Raw genomic sequence first — 16,381 nt, forward strand, 5'->3', positions numbered from 1 at the left:
GCACAGACACATCCCAGCTACAAGCAGAACATCTTGGAAAACAGGGCCACGCTCCTGCCAAGGGCTCCTGCCCCCACAGAGACACAAATAAAGACCATTAAATGAGAGAGGGGAATTTGCTCCTTGCCCTGCAGCTGCCTCCCCCTCCTGCTTCCTGCTTTCCCAGCTCATCACTCACCAAAACACAGCCTGGGAGCAGCACCCTGGGAGCAAAACCTCGGTGCAGGAGAGCACTGAATCCAACGTGGATGGAGTGATGTGGAAAGGGATGGAGGGAACACGTCAGAGCCTGATCAACCAGGACATCCCCAAGCAGAGCACAGGCTGTGCTGGGGACACCCCACAGTGTCCCTAAATGCACATCACCCAGAGGGGCTCTGGAGCACTGGGGAGAAGGTGCCACCTCGTCTCATGGAGGGACCCTGTGCCTTTTCTGCTCCCAGCCAGGCAGCTCCATAATAAATGAAGTGCTGGAGCAGGATGATTAATGGTGGGAACAGCAAAGACTACGCTGTAATTAGCCACCTTTCAGGAGGCTGATGGATGACGCTGCTCGGGGGCGTGCGGAGTGCTCGGAAGGCACACGTGCAGCCACCCCCAGCCCAGCCCCGGCCCAGCCCCATCCCAGTCTGCCCAGCAGCGCCCAGCAGAGCCCTCCCATGCTGCTGGATGATGACTCCATGGCACTGTGAGTGCCAGCTGCCTCCCATGGGCTTTGCCCCAGCGAACGCCCTCGTTTGTGTGCCCGGCCGGCCGTGCCAGCCCTCGTTAGCTTGGGTCGTTTGTTAAGCTCAGCTTCTGAGCCCCTCGTGGGGCCGGCACATAAATCATGCCATGATCGCTGTCACTTGCTACCAGGGCTGGACCTTTGGTGGCAAAATCTCCTCCTAATCCCTCACCTGAACTGCGACAGCACCTCTGTGTGCCAGGCACTGCTCTGAGACTCTCTGAGGCTCATGGACAAAACAACAGCCACTTCCAGGTTTGGGCCTCAGGAAGGACCCCGTTCCTGAGGGCTCAGCCCCATGGGGTGCCACCACCCATGGCAGGGGGTGCAGGGGTGCCTGGCATGGCAGAGAGCCCAGCTTTCCTCCAGAGCAGGAGCCTGGAGTCCCCGGGGCTGCTGCCTCCACACCTTGCAAGGGTAATCCATCATTCCAGAGGCTTTGATTCGACTGGACTTGTGGGCATATGGACAGACTGACAGTCCAGACTGACAGGCAGCTGCCTGCTCTGAGGACAGCAGGGAGAGGCAGCTGTGGGTGGAAAACAACGCGGTCCTGGCAGGACTGCTCAGCTCTGCACAGGAAAAGCGGCTCAGAGCTCTGCAGGCAAAGCTCTGCGGGGGCAGGGGGGCAAGGGGGGCACAGGAGGAGCCCTAAACTCTGCTTGGAGTGGGAATCCCAGGCAAGAGGAGCATGGAGTGACAGCCCCCCCCTCCACCTCCCAGCTCTGCTCAGCACCAGTGCTGGGCTGGCTGCGTTTTTAAGCCCTGTCTCCAGCTGCTGCATTGGAGATTTTATTGCCATCCCAATTACGATCCTGGAAGCAGCGAAAGCAAAATGCCATTACAGGGTGCGATAATGCCTGACATCCCAATCCATCCCCATCCTGCCTGTGCAAACCCCCCTGGAATAACCCCCGAGACGGGAGGGGGATGGGGGAGTCATCCCAGAGTTCCCTGAGCCCTGCAGAGCACAGATCCCTCCTGGACTCGCTGCTCAGATTTTGGGGGGGCCAGTGGAGCCCCCGGGGGGCCCAGCTGTGCCTCCCCCACACCTCCCCCAGGCTGCAGACAGCAGGGAGTGGTGACATTTGGAGCGAGACACGCTGGCGTCAGTGCCCAGATCCACAGCTCTGGGGGATCAGCTGGGCTGGGGGACTAGAAGAGCAGCTCCTTTCCCACGTGCAGCCTCAGGAGGTTCCCAAAAAGTCAGAATTCTCCGTGGTGGGAGGGGAGGGGGATGGCAGGGCTGGATGGTTTAACTCCCTGTCCGGCACTTTGACAGCAGAGCCAGGGCAAAGCCTCCAGAGCCCCAGGGTGGAGCCGGTGGACTCCCAAATCCCATGAAACCCACCCAAATCCCAAATCCCAAATCCCAAATCACTGCTCCTCAAACTGATGCTGCACACGCACCCTGGCACGGCCAAGGCTGGGAACTCCACTGAGGCCAAGGCTGGGGCCGTGCTGTGCCAAAGGCTGGGGTCCCAACTGAGGCCAAGGCTGGAGACCCTGCTGTATCTGAGTCTGGGGTCCTCCCTGTGGCCAAGGCTGGGGACCCCACTGTTGCCTGCCAATGTAGGGATTTCTAATATGGGAAAACACCAAGAAATGGACACACACTGGTGGGATGGAAGCCATGGGAAAAGTAAGGAGAAGCAGTTCCCTAGGGCAGAAAGAGGAACTTGAACAAAGGATGAAAGGAATTAATGTTGCCAGTAGGTAAAAATGTTATAAGGACTCACAGTCTGAATGAACAATTGCAGCTTATTGTGTAAAAGGTATAAAAAGCTTACTGAAATAATTAATGTCTTTGCTTTCACCATCATGCGAAGTCCATGTCCTTAATTGCCACGTGCCACCAACCTCAGGGCAAGTACCAGAGCTCAACACCCCTGAGCTTCACATCACAGCCCCACTTGAGTTATTTCTTGCTTGTTTTGGGGGCACCAGGCTGGAGTTTTCCTGCATGGGATGAACCTCTGGGTCGGCGGTGCCAAGAGCTCCCGCTGCAAAGGACAGTGGGGACAAAGAGGGGGTAATGCCACCAAGCAGGGATGGCCACGAGCTAGAAATGAGCTGGATTTCAGGTGTCCCAACCCTGTGGGGTGTCAGGGCAGGGGTGATGCTGATCCCCCAACCCCCCCAGCCCCGGGCAGCGCTCACCGTTCTGCAGGTCCGGGGCCACACCGACATCGGGGGCTGCTGAGACATCGGAGAGCAGGGGGGGTTACATGGCAAAGGGTCCCACACAGCCAGCCTTGGCTCCTCTGGACAGAACAGCACAAGGAGATGACTGTGAATCACCTTTCCACAGCGTCCAGCACAGAAATCCCAAATAAATCCCCTCAAAGCCCAAGGATGTGGACACGGACACCTCCCAGAGAGGGGAAGCATCCTTAGTGCTGCTCCAGCCTGATGGGTGATCTCACCACTGCACCTTGCCTGGGTTTTTATGGTTTTTATCTATCTATCTATCTATCTATCTATCTATCTATCTATCTATCTATCTATCTATCTATCTATCTAAATATAACATTATGTATCACTTTGTACCCTGAAGGATCCTCCTGGAATCAGGAGAGAGTCTGAGCCCAGCACTGCCACGGACAGCTCTGGCTGGAGCCAAGGGAAGACACAGCAAATGCTCTTTGGGAACCACGTGTGGGGATTTCAGGAGGAGATAGCACCCACCAGCTCCTCAGGAGTCCTCTCATTTAGGGGGATTCAACCCAAATTTGGAAGCAGAAGTGCCACTGGCCAGACCCCCCCTCCGGTGTCCACTCCTTGGGCACTTTGTGGGGTCGACAGATGCTCCCAACACTTCTGCAGCAGATGCTGAACACCAACCTACAGGCAAACGGTTTGCTACAGTTTTACTAAAGCACTTTGAGCTCTGTTGATTAAGTTTAACTTGCCTGTTACAAAGAAAGAGGGAATTTAAGGAGCTTCTTCTGGAGGGAAATCCAGCTCCTCCTGGTTAACACCCAACAAATATCCCAGACTCAGCTGCACCCACACAGAGGTGCTATTGCTCCGGCTCAGCAGCTGCTCTGGCCCCTCAAGATCTCACTCCAGGTCCCCACTTGTCTCTGCCCTTGCTCTGTCTCTGCCCCAGGGGCAGCAGTAGCAGCCAGGGAAGATAATTCCTGCTGAGAGAGGCTTGGGAGCCTGAGCCAAAGGAGCTTTCCAAGGCAGGGATTTGCTGGGAATGGTGGAGGAATGAGGAGCCGGCTCTGCAGGGCAGCCAGACCTGGGGGCACAGGGCTCACACCCCCTTAGGGGCATCCCTGGAGCCAAGAGCTGTTCCCAGAAGGATGGGTGCTCCCCATCCCCATGTGCTCCTGAGAGCTCCAGCACCATTCATGTGCTGCTCTCGGGTGGGTCAAACCTCACTTTTGGGGTTCCTGGAGAACTGAGAGTGCACAGCACTCTGGAAAAGATAAAATTCCTCCAGGAAAGCATCACCACCCTAAAGCCAAAGTCAGAGGGATCCCTCCAAAACCCACCAGTCTCAGCTGAGCAGACGCCATGTGGAGGGTTCCACTTCCCTGCCACCCCCAAGCCGGGGGTCCTGCACAGCCCCCGGGGGTGGGAGGCAGCAGGACTTGAGCCAGGGAGTGGCAATCCCAGCTCATTCCCTGCTCCAGAAAACCTTCCTCTTGTCCACACTGCCTGCGTGACCCAGACTCCTCCCTGGGAGGGCAAACACCCATTCTCAGCTCCCAGAAGGTCCCAGTATCACTGGGACACGCTGAGCCCTGTCTGGCAGTCAGTGGCAGGGATGCAAACACACATTCCGTGTGGGATGCACAGAACTCCAGCAGGGATTCACCCACCAAAAGGGCAGCACTAACCCCCCCATTAACAACCAAAATCTCCTGCCCAGGATGTGCTGGAGTCTGCAGGTGGAACCAGGGGATGCAGCAACCTCTCCAGGCTGGAGGCCATGGCAGGAGGCAGGACTGGGACAACAGGGACAGGGAGTTCTCCAGGGCTGGCAGAAGGATGGGAAAAGCCCAAGATCACAGGCAGGATCACTTCTTCTCAGCACAGGGGGCTGATGCACACACGGGTAGGAGGAACTCACACCCAACACTTAAAACATCAAGAGTGACCCAAACCAAGCCCTGCTGTGGAGAAATGACCCAGGAACAGCCCAGCCTGCCCTCAGCACCTCTGGGGGAGCTTTGTGGCACCACCAGCAACTACAGTGGGGGACTAAAATCCTGTAGGTACTAACATCCCCTGTGAATTAAAATCCTGTGTGAACTAACATCCCCTGTGAACTAACATTCCGTGTGAACTAAAATCGTGTGGGTACTGACATCCTGTGTGTACTGATATCCCCAAGGATTTTGCCTTGAGGGGATCCAGAGGGATCCCAGCTCCACAGGGATGATGCACAGAGATCTGCTGGGGATATCTGGCACTGGCAGCTGCTGTGGGGCTGCTCCAGTGCCTGAGCAGTGTGACAGTTGGGAAAGAAATGGGTTTGTTTCCCACTGCAGTGAGACATCCCATGCTCTGGTGTTCCAAGGGGGATGCAGGAGGCACCATGGGCGATGCTCGGAGCCATCCCCACTCAGGGCTTCAATACAGTCCCAACAGAGCAGCTCAGCTGCTGCTCCTGGTGGCCAGGCTCCAGCTCTGGAGATGGATAAAGCAAAATTTAAACCAAATTCCGGCAAGCTGGACCTACCCATGTGTTTACTGCAAACCTGCTGAGGGCAAATTGCTGTAAAGCCAAACGTGTCCAGCTCCCAGCACTGCCCAGCCCCTCCTGCCCTCCCTGCAGGCAGCCAGGCATGGAGAGGCTTTGCTTCCAGACCTGTCTGAGCATTGGGAATGCTGGAATTTAAGCTCACTTTAGAGACCACCTGGGCTTGGCTTGTTACGTGAGCCCGTCATTCCCAGCCCTGGGAACAATCAGGGGCTCAGCTGATGGTCTTGGCATTTGTTTTTGGCAGCTCCCGTGTCACTTAGCAACCTCTGTTTCAGGTTACCTCCGGGGTTTTTGTCTGCAAATACACTTTAATCCCTGTGAAAGGGGACCCACCAGCACGTGGGTGAAGTGGCTCAAACCTCCTCCAGTCCCACCCCCGACACCAGCACAGCTCCCTGGCTCTGCCCGTGTTTGTCCCACCAGGGCAGCTGCCACTGTCTGGCCCCTGTGCCTTGTATTTTAAGGAATATATTCTTAAAATCTGTATTCTAACTCCTTCCTAGGCTGCTCAGTGGAGGAGCCAGGGGATGAGTCTCCTCCCCCCTGGGAACCACATGGGACCACCATGGAGGAGAGAGCAAGTTCCCAGGGAAAGTTCTGTGCATGGGAGACTCTTGAAGCAAAGCCAAAAGCCAACAAGCCCAGGTGTGCTGAAAATCAGCAGAGACACTTGCACCCCCAGAGGACCAGACTAGGATGGCTGAGTCAAGCTCTTCTAAGGCAGGAGCATTCCTTGGGATGAGCACATCAACTCTTCCAGGCAAGGCAGCAAATCTGCAGAGAGCTGCAGGAAGGGTCCTGGGGGTCCTGGTTGGTGGCAAGATGGATATGAGTCACCAGTGTGTCCTGGGACCAGGGACAGGAGCCAGGGAAGGGCTGGAGCTGTGCCAGGGGGTTGGGATGGATCTCAGGGAAAGGTTCTTCCCCCAGAGGGTGCTGGGGCACTGCCCAGGCTCCCCAGGGCAGTGGGCACGGCCCCAAGGCTGCCAGAGCTCCAGGAGTGTTTGGACAACGCTCTGAGGGACAGGGTGGGATTGTTGGGGTGTCCTGGGCAGGGACAGGGGTTGGGCTGATGATCCCTGTGGGTCCCTTCCAGCTCAGGACATTCCAGGAGTCCCTCAACACCCCTGATGGTGCCCAGGATCCAGCCAGCACTGCACTGCCCTGGCATCCAGGAGCAGGGAGCAGTAAAGCCAGAGACTTTTGCTCATTAATGTAATTAATATCAGACTTTCCAGCCAGCCAAGCTTCCATTTGACCTTTAGTTACTGGAATATGAACAATAAAAGTGACACGTTATCACCAAAGAGGTGTCAGGGGCTGCTCATCAGAAACCCTTGGTGAGATCCTCTCCCAGTAACAGGCCCCCAAAAGAGCAAAATGTGGAAAACCAGCAGGGAAAGAGGAAAAATTCAGCTCCACTTGCTCCCAGAAGCACAGCAGGGACAGGGCATCTCCCAGATTCTGGGGGGGGAAAAGAGCCAGAAAGCACCCCAGGGAGAGAAATGGAGAGAGAAATTAGGCAGAGCTGTTAAAAGATGGAACAAAGGGGAAAAGACCTGTTTCTGAAGAGCCCTGGGAAAGAGGAAAGTCACTGGGATGGAGGCAGCTGTGCCAGGCTCCAGTGGCACATGATGGAGCCAGCATGGACAGGATCCCAGTCCAGCATGGAGCAATCCCTGACAGGGATGGCCCTGCCTGGGATGATCCAAAACTCACAAGGCAGCAACGGCCCGACCCAGAGGGAACCTCAGGACATGGAAAAAACCCCGGTAGCCTTGGTGGGAGGTGTGTGGTGAGGAATGAGCCTGACCCATCAGATCACAACCCTGTCTGTCACTGCAACAGCAAACAACCCGGGCCTGGCTTTCCAGAGGTTGCCAGATGTTGGTGCAGGGCTGAGCAAGGCAGGGCAAGAGGCAGTGGTGCCAAATCCCAGCGGGATTTGTCGGGAATTGCTTCGCCACAAGGCTGGTGCTTGATGCAAAAAACACACCCTGAAGGTAAGAAAGGCAACTGCTCCCTGAACTGGGGATGGAAAAGGTCCACGCTCCACAGTAACTCCTGGAGTGACACCCCGGGCACGGCGGGCAGGGCTGTCCAGCACCACCTGCTGTGGTTCCTCGGGAGCAGCCCAAAGGTTCCAGCTCTACGTCGGCCCCGGGCATGAGGACTGAGGAAGGATTATTCCCCCTCTCCATTAGTCACACTTAGTTAATATTCCTGCTTATTGAAAAAGGTCACAATTTCGATCTCATTTATGTCACTCCACCTTCCCTTTGCAGTTGCAGGGTCCTGCTCGTTTTCCATCCCTAATTAGCGTTTAATTATGTGATCCCTGCTCCATTCCAGCACCAGACAGAGGTCCTGGCCACACGGCCTCCCCTGGGTCTCCAGCGAGGAGATGCCCCATGGAAAGCTGACCCAAGAACAGCCTTTTTCCCCTGGCAGCACGAAGGGAACCAGATGGACTTTCCTTCCAATTTAAATGGAAAAATACAAAAATAGCTCATTCTGTCAATATTGAAGGGTTGGTGTCCAGCTGTCCCAAGCACCGGGAAGGTCACACTGGGTGACCCTCTGGAAAAAGAGGCCAGAAGCACCAACCACTCTCGTGGTTTGCTCCTCTGGCCGCACTGGGTTGGAATCAGCAGCCAGGGCACAGCTCTGGGCATTGAGCTTAACACCTCCCACTGCCCTTGAGGGGAATCAAAGCCCCTCACTGATGTGAGGTGTTACACCACAGGGAAGTGGCTGATGGAGTTTGGATGCTCAGCCAGAGCCACTTTAGTTCCCCTGCTCTGCAAACCTCTGCTGCTGACCTATGAGGGGCACCACGAAGATTGTGCTCATGAGGCCTTTTGAAGATGGAAAGGGCCTTCCCAAGCCTGCCTGAATCCTGCTCAATCCATCCATGGTCCATCCCCAGGGGCAGCACAGCCTGACCAGTCTGTGTCCCAGCCCAGGCTCCTGGTACCACAGGGCCAGATGAGCTGGTCCCACCATGTGCAGCCCATCAAGGCCTCCTCAATTATTTCAGTCTACAATTGAACCCTCTCATCCACCTGGACTGAAACAGCAGCCAAATTGAGTAGGAAAAGCAAGCAGGGCCTTGGGGGGATTTTTCTGGAGATGCCAAGGCTGGCAGATGAGCTGGAGCTCAGGTGCATCCCCTGCCCTGCTCCAGGTCCACATTATCGCTGCTCCTTCCCTCCTGTGCCTGCTGTGGGAAACAGCCACAACGTCCCCACACTCCCAACTCTGAAGCCAGCAGGTTCCTCAGCCCCAGGCAGGAACAGGACAATCCCCACCTCCCAGGCTCATCCCAGGTCCCCCACGACCCTCCCTGAGCCTTCTGGGAACATCGGGGTCCCTGCGACCTGGCAGGTGCTCAGATGCACCCAGGGCAGCAAACAGGGCAGAGGGACAATACTGGCTTTAAATTTTTCCTCTATTCCCTTCCCATTAAATATTTTCTCTCCTCCTTTCCAAGAACCTCCTTTATTTCTCCCCATCTCCCTCTAGCAACAGTCTCTTGGAGAAACAATGAATTTTTAATAGGAGGGGGCGGTGGGAAGAGGCAGACCCTGAGGCAAAGAGAGAAAGCATTGATCTGTTAAATAACCCACATCATCACCAAAGCACATTTTAGGGAGAGGGAACCACGTGAGGGGCCACACAGCCTTGGGCAGGGTCACAGACCCCCCATCAGGATGATGTCACACAAGTTCCAGGAAGGGTGGATCCTGCTCAGAGGAGCTTTCCCAGCCACTCCACACACACACTTGAGTCTGGGTGTGCAAGACCCCAGAGAGGCCATTGCAGAGGGAGGGGAACCCTCCAGCTCTCAAACTGTGGGTTGTCCCTCTGCAGCACCTTCCCCAGGAGGGTGGGGAGGCCCTGGCACAGGTTTCCCAGAGCAGCTGTGGCTGCCCCATCCCTAGAAGTGTCCAAGGCCAGGCTAGACGGGGCCTGGAGCAACCTGGGCTAGTGGAAGGTGTCCCTGCTCATGGCAGGGGGTGAGATGGGATGGGCTTTAAGGTCCCTTTGTGGGATTCTGTGATCCCAAAGCTGACCTGTACCCACCTGCTGGTCCCTGCATCCCATTCAAAGCCTCCCCAGGCTCTGCAGGGCCAGGGAGCTGAGGATGTCCAGCTCCCCTCCAGCAGTGCCTGGCCCTGTCCCCCCATCACAGGCTGAGCCTAAATATAGTCCCTGGTTCTCTTTCCTTGTAGTGCTCTGAGTGAAAGTCCTTTCCCATGAACTCACTGTTGCTTAATAAAGCACAAACCCTCAGAGACCTTGATGCTGGGCTGTGTCACTTTAATTGTCAGTGACACTTGTTCCTCTCCACTCCAGTCTGTGGCTGCTGCTATTTTGGTTGGCACATCAGGAGCTGAACAAGGTCCGTGCCGGTGAGGGCTGGGACAGCTCTAAAAACCAACCCCACATGATGGATAGGGCTGCAAATTGCAGCCAAGCTCATGGTGGTGGCATGAAAAATGCAGGGGGATGAAGGCAGAGAAGCCAGGGAAGAGCTGGGCTGAGCCAGAAGGTGCAGGAAGGAGGAGGGCACGTGCCGGGATGGCTTTGCTGCTCAGGGAGATGGATGGATGCTGCCCCTGCTCCCAGGCTGGCACCCGGGATCCCGGCCATGGGGTGCCTGTGGGGATGCCAAGGCACTGTGACAGCCTGGGGAGCACAGCCCAGACCCTTCATGGCTGGCTTTGCTTTCCAACTCATCTCCAGGGAAGCTGTTCCTCGCAGTCTGCCCAAATTATCCACCCAAGTCCCAGCTATTCGACCACGCTGGGATGACTTTACTTCTGCCCTGTTTTCCATGAAGAAGAGGGAAGGGCAGTCCCTGCCTGGGACCAGGGAGGGCTCCCCACTCGGACATGTGCCACTTCCCTGCCTTGCCACCCACACCAGTCCTGGCCCCACATCCTGCCCACCCTGCAGACTTGGAGCACTCCCAGGTTCCAGCATAACCCCAAAGCACCACAAGCTCAGGCAAAGGGATCCAGAGGAGAAACCAGCAGAGGCCATTGCCAGTGGCTCAGCAAGGCTGTGGTCCAGCCTCACTCCCACATCACTGGTCCCACATCCCCTGAGCCAAACCTTGTGGAAGGATCTGCTTCAAGGTAAACCCTACAAAAACTTCCCCAACAGCCACCCAGAAAAGTCCATGGATAACACCTGAAGCCAATCCCTCTCCCTCCCACAGCCAGAGCCAGCACAGCTCTCGCAGCATTTCCGAGCACTCTCATGGGTTTTATTCCTTCATCTCCTCTCAAACCTCTGCTCTGAACATTCCTGCCCTCCCCTGTTCATTTTGGTGCTTTCCCAGGACTCCCAGAGTGGCCCTTTGGGCTCTGGTGGCAGCACCTTCTGCCCCTCTCTACTGCAGTTCTGCCCACAGACCAGAGAGATGATCTGTGATGCTCCTTCCACCCTGCTCGGACAATTCCATCCTGGATTTACAGCCACAGACACTCCCAGGCAGCAGGAGCTGGGCTGTCTGAGAGAATGTGTCAACCTACAAAGCCAGGCCTCCAGACTAAGCCAGGCCTCCAGACTAAGCCACGTACAGGCAGGGAAACCGAGGCCCGGGATGCACGTTGAGGGGTTTTGCAGCCTCGTGGTGAGTCTGTGTGTCTGGGGACAAGCTCAGGCACGGCCTCACTTGGCTTCTGCTTCCCTTCACTCTGAAATGTGGGATTTGGGACTTGGGGAGATGTTGCTGGTGACAGGCATCCCACCTGGGCTGCCCACGGCGCAGTGAGCCGGCGGCGCGGGAATTGCCGCTGCCCACGCAAAACGCTCCCGGCCACGTGCTCCACATTCCCAACAGTATTTCCAGGGCTACGACAACAGCTCACTCCCATCCCGGGGATGGGAACGCAGCAGCCACACTGCTCACATCTCGTGGAGCAGCCCAACTCCTCCTGCCTTATGGCAGCTCCACTTCCCCGTGCTGCCGAGCAGAGAGGGACCACCTGCTCCTGGTGGGAAACAGGAGTGAGCTGACAACCAGAAACTGGGGGGAAAAAGAAAATCAATGAATTTAAAGACTTGAAATAGTTTTAAAGAATTTAAAAAATTTAAAATCCATTAAACATGGATTTGAAGACTTGAAAGGCCGAGCACATTCGCAGACAGCGCCTTGTCCGTCTGTGCCATCGGGCTTTGAGGGCAGGGTTTAATTGGGGGCTGTGCTGCTGCTGGAGGGAAGTGCAGTGATTAGGTTTGGGCCTTAGAGGGAGGGATGAGTTATCTGGTGCTGCAGGATTAGCACAGCTAATAAAAGCAGACATTCCTGAGCTCTAAACACTATAAAATAGGAAAAAAGCCCCTGGCCCTGCTATCTTCGGCGAGGGATCATCCCCTGGGAAAGGCTGAGCCTGGCAGCAGTGGGAGATGGGGCAGGATCTGCCCTGGCTCTGCCACCACAGCGAGTCCCTGGCACAGCCACGTCCCATCCCAGGCACCAACACCAAGGGGGGTGAAACATGAAACAACCATCCTGTTTCTCTGGTCTTCTTGCTCCCTCCTCCCAACAGGGCAGGATAAAAGCAAAATGTATTGATTTTTAAGCCAACTCTGTCCAGAAGCTGCTTTTCCTCCTGCTTCCCTACACTGGAGGGAACAGGTTTGCTCCCAGCTCTTGAAATGCTTCTCTGGCTGCTTTATAGGCTGGACATTGTGTTTGAGAGCATCTTCCCCCAAGCTCAGTTCCCAAACCAAGGGCTTTGGGGAAGGCCCTAGACATCCAAGTGGGATTTCTGCAACCTCTGAAAACCACAAGAAATCTTGGGGTGACTAGAAATCCCCTCTCAAAGCTGCTCTGGCCACAACTCACCTGGCACTGCCAGTCCTCCAGCAGCAAAAGGCAGCAGCTCCGCTCCCTCCCCTCCACCTCAGCCACAGGGCTGCCAATGATAAATACATCGGCTCAAATTAAAGCGGATCAATCCCAGGCTGCCAAACTGGCTGCTCCCCAACTCATCTGGAATTATTTTCCCGTTTAAAGGACATGCCCCATGTTTCCTGCCATGTCCCTGGAGTGCCAGGACCTTCTCCTGTCTCCATCCTGCAGCACAAGAGGTGAGGAAGCAGCAGCAAAGGGCAGAGGTTTGGGATGCAAAGCCTCAAGGTCCCCCCTTTACCAAAGGGTTGTCAAAGGGTTCACCACCTGCATTTTTAAGGTCAGCAACAGAATCTGTCCCCGGCTTTAAGGACACACACGATTGTGTCACACTGAGCTGCTGTTCTGGGAGCCGCTGGGCAACTCTGCTCTTGTCAGGCTTTTTGGCTTGAATTCCTGGTGTTTTGATTGAGAGGTTTGTAGGAACTTTCCCTCTCTGCATGAGGCTTTTCCCATGGTGTCACCCCATGGGGCTGGACCTGGGTTTTGGGGTGCTCTGCTCCAGGCAGGACGGTCTCTGTCCCACAGGGCGAGAGCAGCACCACGCTGGCAGTCGAGACCAGCCATGACACTAAACAGCAACTGGGAGCTCTGAGAGGCCCAGGCTGATCTTCCTCAGGCCACCAAGCCTCTCCAATCCCAGCCAATTCCCAGGGTCCACCCGCTCCGGCTCCGATGCTCTTCCCTCTGAAGGGGTTTGTGCTCTGGGTGCTGCCAGGCTGCAGATCCCGGCACTGATCCGCTCTCCAGCTGTCTGACATCCACTCTGCCTGCTCCTCTCATCGCTCTCCCCTCCTGGTTGCTCTTTTCTCCTCCCCAAACCCTCATCTCAGGGTAAAGCTGGGCATGAACCTGAGCAGCTGCTCCCCTGCAGTCGCTGCCTGTGCGAACGCCACGGGATTTAGAGCACCTTTTGTCAGGTTTTAGCTCAAATCCGCTTTGCAAGTGGATTAAGGAACTGGCACAAAAGTACTCTGGCTGTGGAGTGGGAAGAGGCAAGGCTGCTATTCAGCACGGCAATAGGAGCCAGGGATGCTGCGCTTGCTGCCTGCTCCATTTCCCCGAGAAACACAGCCGGTAACACCCGCGGTTAAACCAGCCCTGGGATTTCTGACAGGAGAATCCGCCTAGCCCTAAAATCCAGGATGTTGAGGGAAGGGGCAGGCAGGGCCCCGGGGTGGCGAGGAGGACCTGCAGCACCCGAGGGGGGGAAACAGGAGCCAGAGGAGATGGGAAAACCCTTCCCGACGCCTGGCGATGCTCAGACCCGCTCGGCTGTGGCAGGAAAGAGGCTGCGAGCGGCGGCCCCGGCGCTGCCGGGCGGGGGGGCTGCGGGTACCGGACCCCCGGGAGCGCGGGGCAGGTGCGGGCTGGACCCCACTGCGCCGCAGCGAGACCACCGAGACCCCCGGTACGACCCTGCGCGGGGGCACAGCCGGGGGCTGCGGAGGGGCCTGGCGGGTGGGCACAGCTGGGCATCCCCCCGGAGCCGCTCCGGAGGCGCTGGGGGCAGGCGGAGGAGGGCGAGAAGAAGGTGGGTGGGTGACCCCCGTCACCCACGTGTGCGGCCCGGCCACGACCCCCCTCCCCTCCCGTCCCCGGGACCCCGCACTCACCGCTCGGGGGCCGCTCCGGGGCTGCCCATGGCGCGGCGGCGGCGCGGGCAGAGCCGCAGCCCCGGGGGCGGCGGCGGCGGCTCTGGACGGACCCCGGCCCGTCCCCGGCCCGTCCCCGGGGGCGGCGCGGCGGCGGCGGCGCCTCTCGAACCGCGTCCGCCCGTGCGCTGGAGCCGCCCCCCCGCGCCCCCCGCCCGGGGGAGGGGACGGGGCCGGGGGAGATGCGGGATCGGGCGCGGAGCCCGCGGAGAAACGCAGGGAAGGGCTCCGGGCTCCGCTTTGCCGCGCTCAAAGGGGAAGGAGCAGACGGGGGTCTCCAAGCCCCGGAGTGCCCTGGGTGGGCCCCCCGACCCCGTGTCAGCGCGCTCGGGTACCCCCGTGCCACCCTGCGTGGGGCACCCGGCACCGCGCCAGCATCCCTGGGTCCCCCCCGGCCCCTCTCTCTGGGCTTCCCCAGCCCCATTCCAGCACCCACGGGTACCCTCACACCGCCCTGCCTGGGCTCCCACGCCGGACCAGCACCCACAGGTACCCTCTGCCACCCTGCCTGGGCTTCCCCCAGCCCGTGCTAGCACCCCCAGGTACCCCCACACTGCCCTGCCCGGGCTCCCCCAGTCCCACTCCAGCCCCCCTGGATACCCACTCTGCCCCAGCCCCACGGCAGCCCGTTTGCATCCCCCCTGCCCTGTGCCCCCCCCGGAACAGGGTCCAGGTGCCACCTCACCCCGAGCTCCCCTCGCTGCTCTCCCTGTGGAGGCAGTTATGGACCAACACAGCCATTTCCCCCACTCCAACGGGGAAACTGGGGCATGTGGGGCACAAACAGCCCCGGGAACAATCACAGCCCCCAGCCCAGCCATGGCTCCTGCATTTGTGCCCCCGCAGTGGGCTCCAGTGCCAGGGAGATGCCAGGCTCACGGGACAATAACCTGGAGCCCCCCAGCAGCACCCACAGCCCACCTGGAGACAGCACTCACCATGGCCCATCCCTCCTCGGAGCTCTCCTCCTCATTTGGTGAATTAGGCTTTGAGGATGAGAGGGGCCAATTCCCTCCTTGGGGCTGATTTCTTTCCAGGGTGGAATTGTTGCTCCTCTCCACTTGTCCCTGCTTGGTCCTTAGTGTTGCTGGTTCCTGGGCTGCTGGAGTGGAGTGTCCTGTGCCCTTGATGTGCTGTGTGACAGAACCACCTGAGCCATTCAGTGACATTTGCTGCATCTGACAGCAGGTTTTGGCAGCATCTCCTCCAGTTTATGGAAAACTGAGGGAAGGCTCAGGGGGAAGGAGCAGGGCACAGCCCTGAACCCCACATTGGTGGGCTCTCCTATGAGATGTTCTCCTCTGAATCAGCTCCATTCATGCAGGGTGTTGTCAGGAGAAATGTGAAGCTCTTCCAGCTTACAGGTTCCACTCCCAACTCCCATCCTTTGCTGCAGCCCAGCTCTTCTGCTCCTGGAGGTTTCTGGTGCCTCCTGCTGCTTGTTTGCTCCAGGATGTGGATTTATAATTTCATTGCAGGCACAAGCACCCCAGGCTTTCCCCTTTGAGGTTCATCCCCATCCTCAGCCCTGGATCTGCAGTTAAAACCAGGAGATTTACAGGGCTGTGAAGGAATTTCATTGCTGTTTTAAACAATATCAACTTATCTGCTTAATAGAAGATGAAAAATCCAAGCGTGAAAAACGCGTTTGGTTTATTTGGAGATGTGTTTTTAGGAGGCCAGTGTGGGGGGAGGGTGTGCTGGAGAAATCCACCTCTCATTTCCATTCCCCAGGATGAAAAGGTGATTCTGGCTAATTTGAACACAGTCATTAAGCTGCTGTATCAAAAGCACAGAGTCAATTAAGCAGGTCCCCCCCACCTCGCTCCACGGGCCTGCCTTGTTATTAATCAAGGGATGGGGGGAATTGCCTGGATCCCGTTGCTGGGAGCCAAGTGCTGATCTCATTTGGCCTGATGGAAGATGCTTCCCTGCCTGGTGGCGAGGGTTAGGGTGGATCTGGGGGAAGTAGAGCACTGACAATGCACAGAGGGAGCTGGGGGAGCCCAGGCTGGATGGGACCACCTTGTCCTTGTCCCCTCCCCAAATATCTCACCAGAAAACCAAGTTATTTCTGTCTCACTGTGCCCCCTTTGTACCATTACTTTACTCTGTGGGGAAATCAAGGCACAGATGAGTGATTTGATCAGAATAAGGGGAAAGGCAGGTTGTGATTAAAGCCTGTGATGTGGGTTTTGACTCAGCCCTGCTTCAGGTGCTGCCCCATTGCTGCCTCCTGCCATCAGCTCTGATGCCCCTTTAGCATCACTTTGGGCTTTAACAAGAGAGCAGGACAAAGATGTGGTGTAAAGGCATCAGGGCTGAGGCTACAAACCCACTCTGCACGTTGG

General features: G+C 57.2%; 1 protein-coding gene across 5 annotated transcripts in view; it reads right to left on the minus strand.

Annotated features, from left to right (window-relative positions):
• Positions 1–16,381, minus strand: part of LINGO3 (leucine rich repeat and Ig domain containing 3) — a 32,672-nt gene that overhangs the window by 9,788 nt on the left and 6,503 nt on the right. The window contains exons 1-2 of one of the 5 annotated variants that reach the window (XM_032711732.1): positions 14,969–15,604; positions 2,888–2,991 (exon numbers count right to left, since the gene is read on the minus strand). Coding sequence is in view for 2 of the 5 variants with exons in the window: in XM_032711729.1 (XP_032567620.1) it covers positions 14,969–14,978 (10 nt within the window). In the remaining 3 variants the exon portion in view is untranslated. Of the gene's footprint in view, positions 1–2,887; positions 2,992–13,991; positions 14,057–14,968; positions 15,605–16,381 lie in introns of those variants that run through there. The other 4 variants (XM_032711733.1, XM_032711729.1, XM_032711728.1 and 1 more) reach the window with 4 other exon arrangements.

The sequence above is a fragment of the Chiroxiphia lanceolata genome, chromosome 27 (genome assembly GCF_009829145.1).
Source record: "Chiroxiphia lanceolata isolate bChiLan1 chromosome 27, bChiLan1.pri, whole genome shotgun sequence".
Classification (NCBI taxonomy): domain Eukaryota; kingdom Metazoa; phylum Chordata; class Aves; order Passeriformes; family Pipridae; genus Chiroxiphia; species Chiroxiphia lanceolata.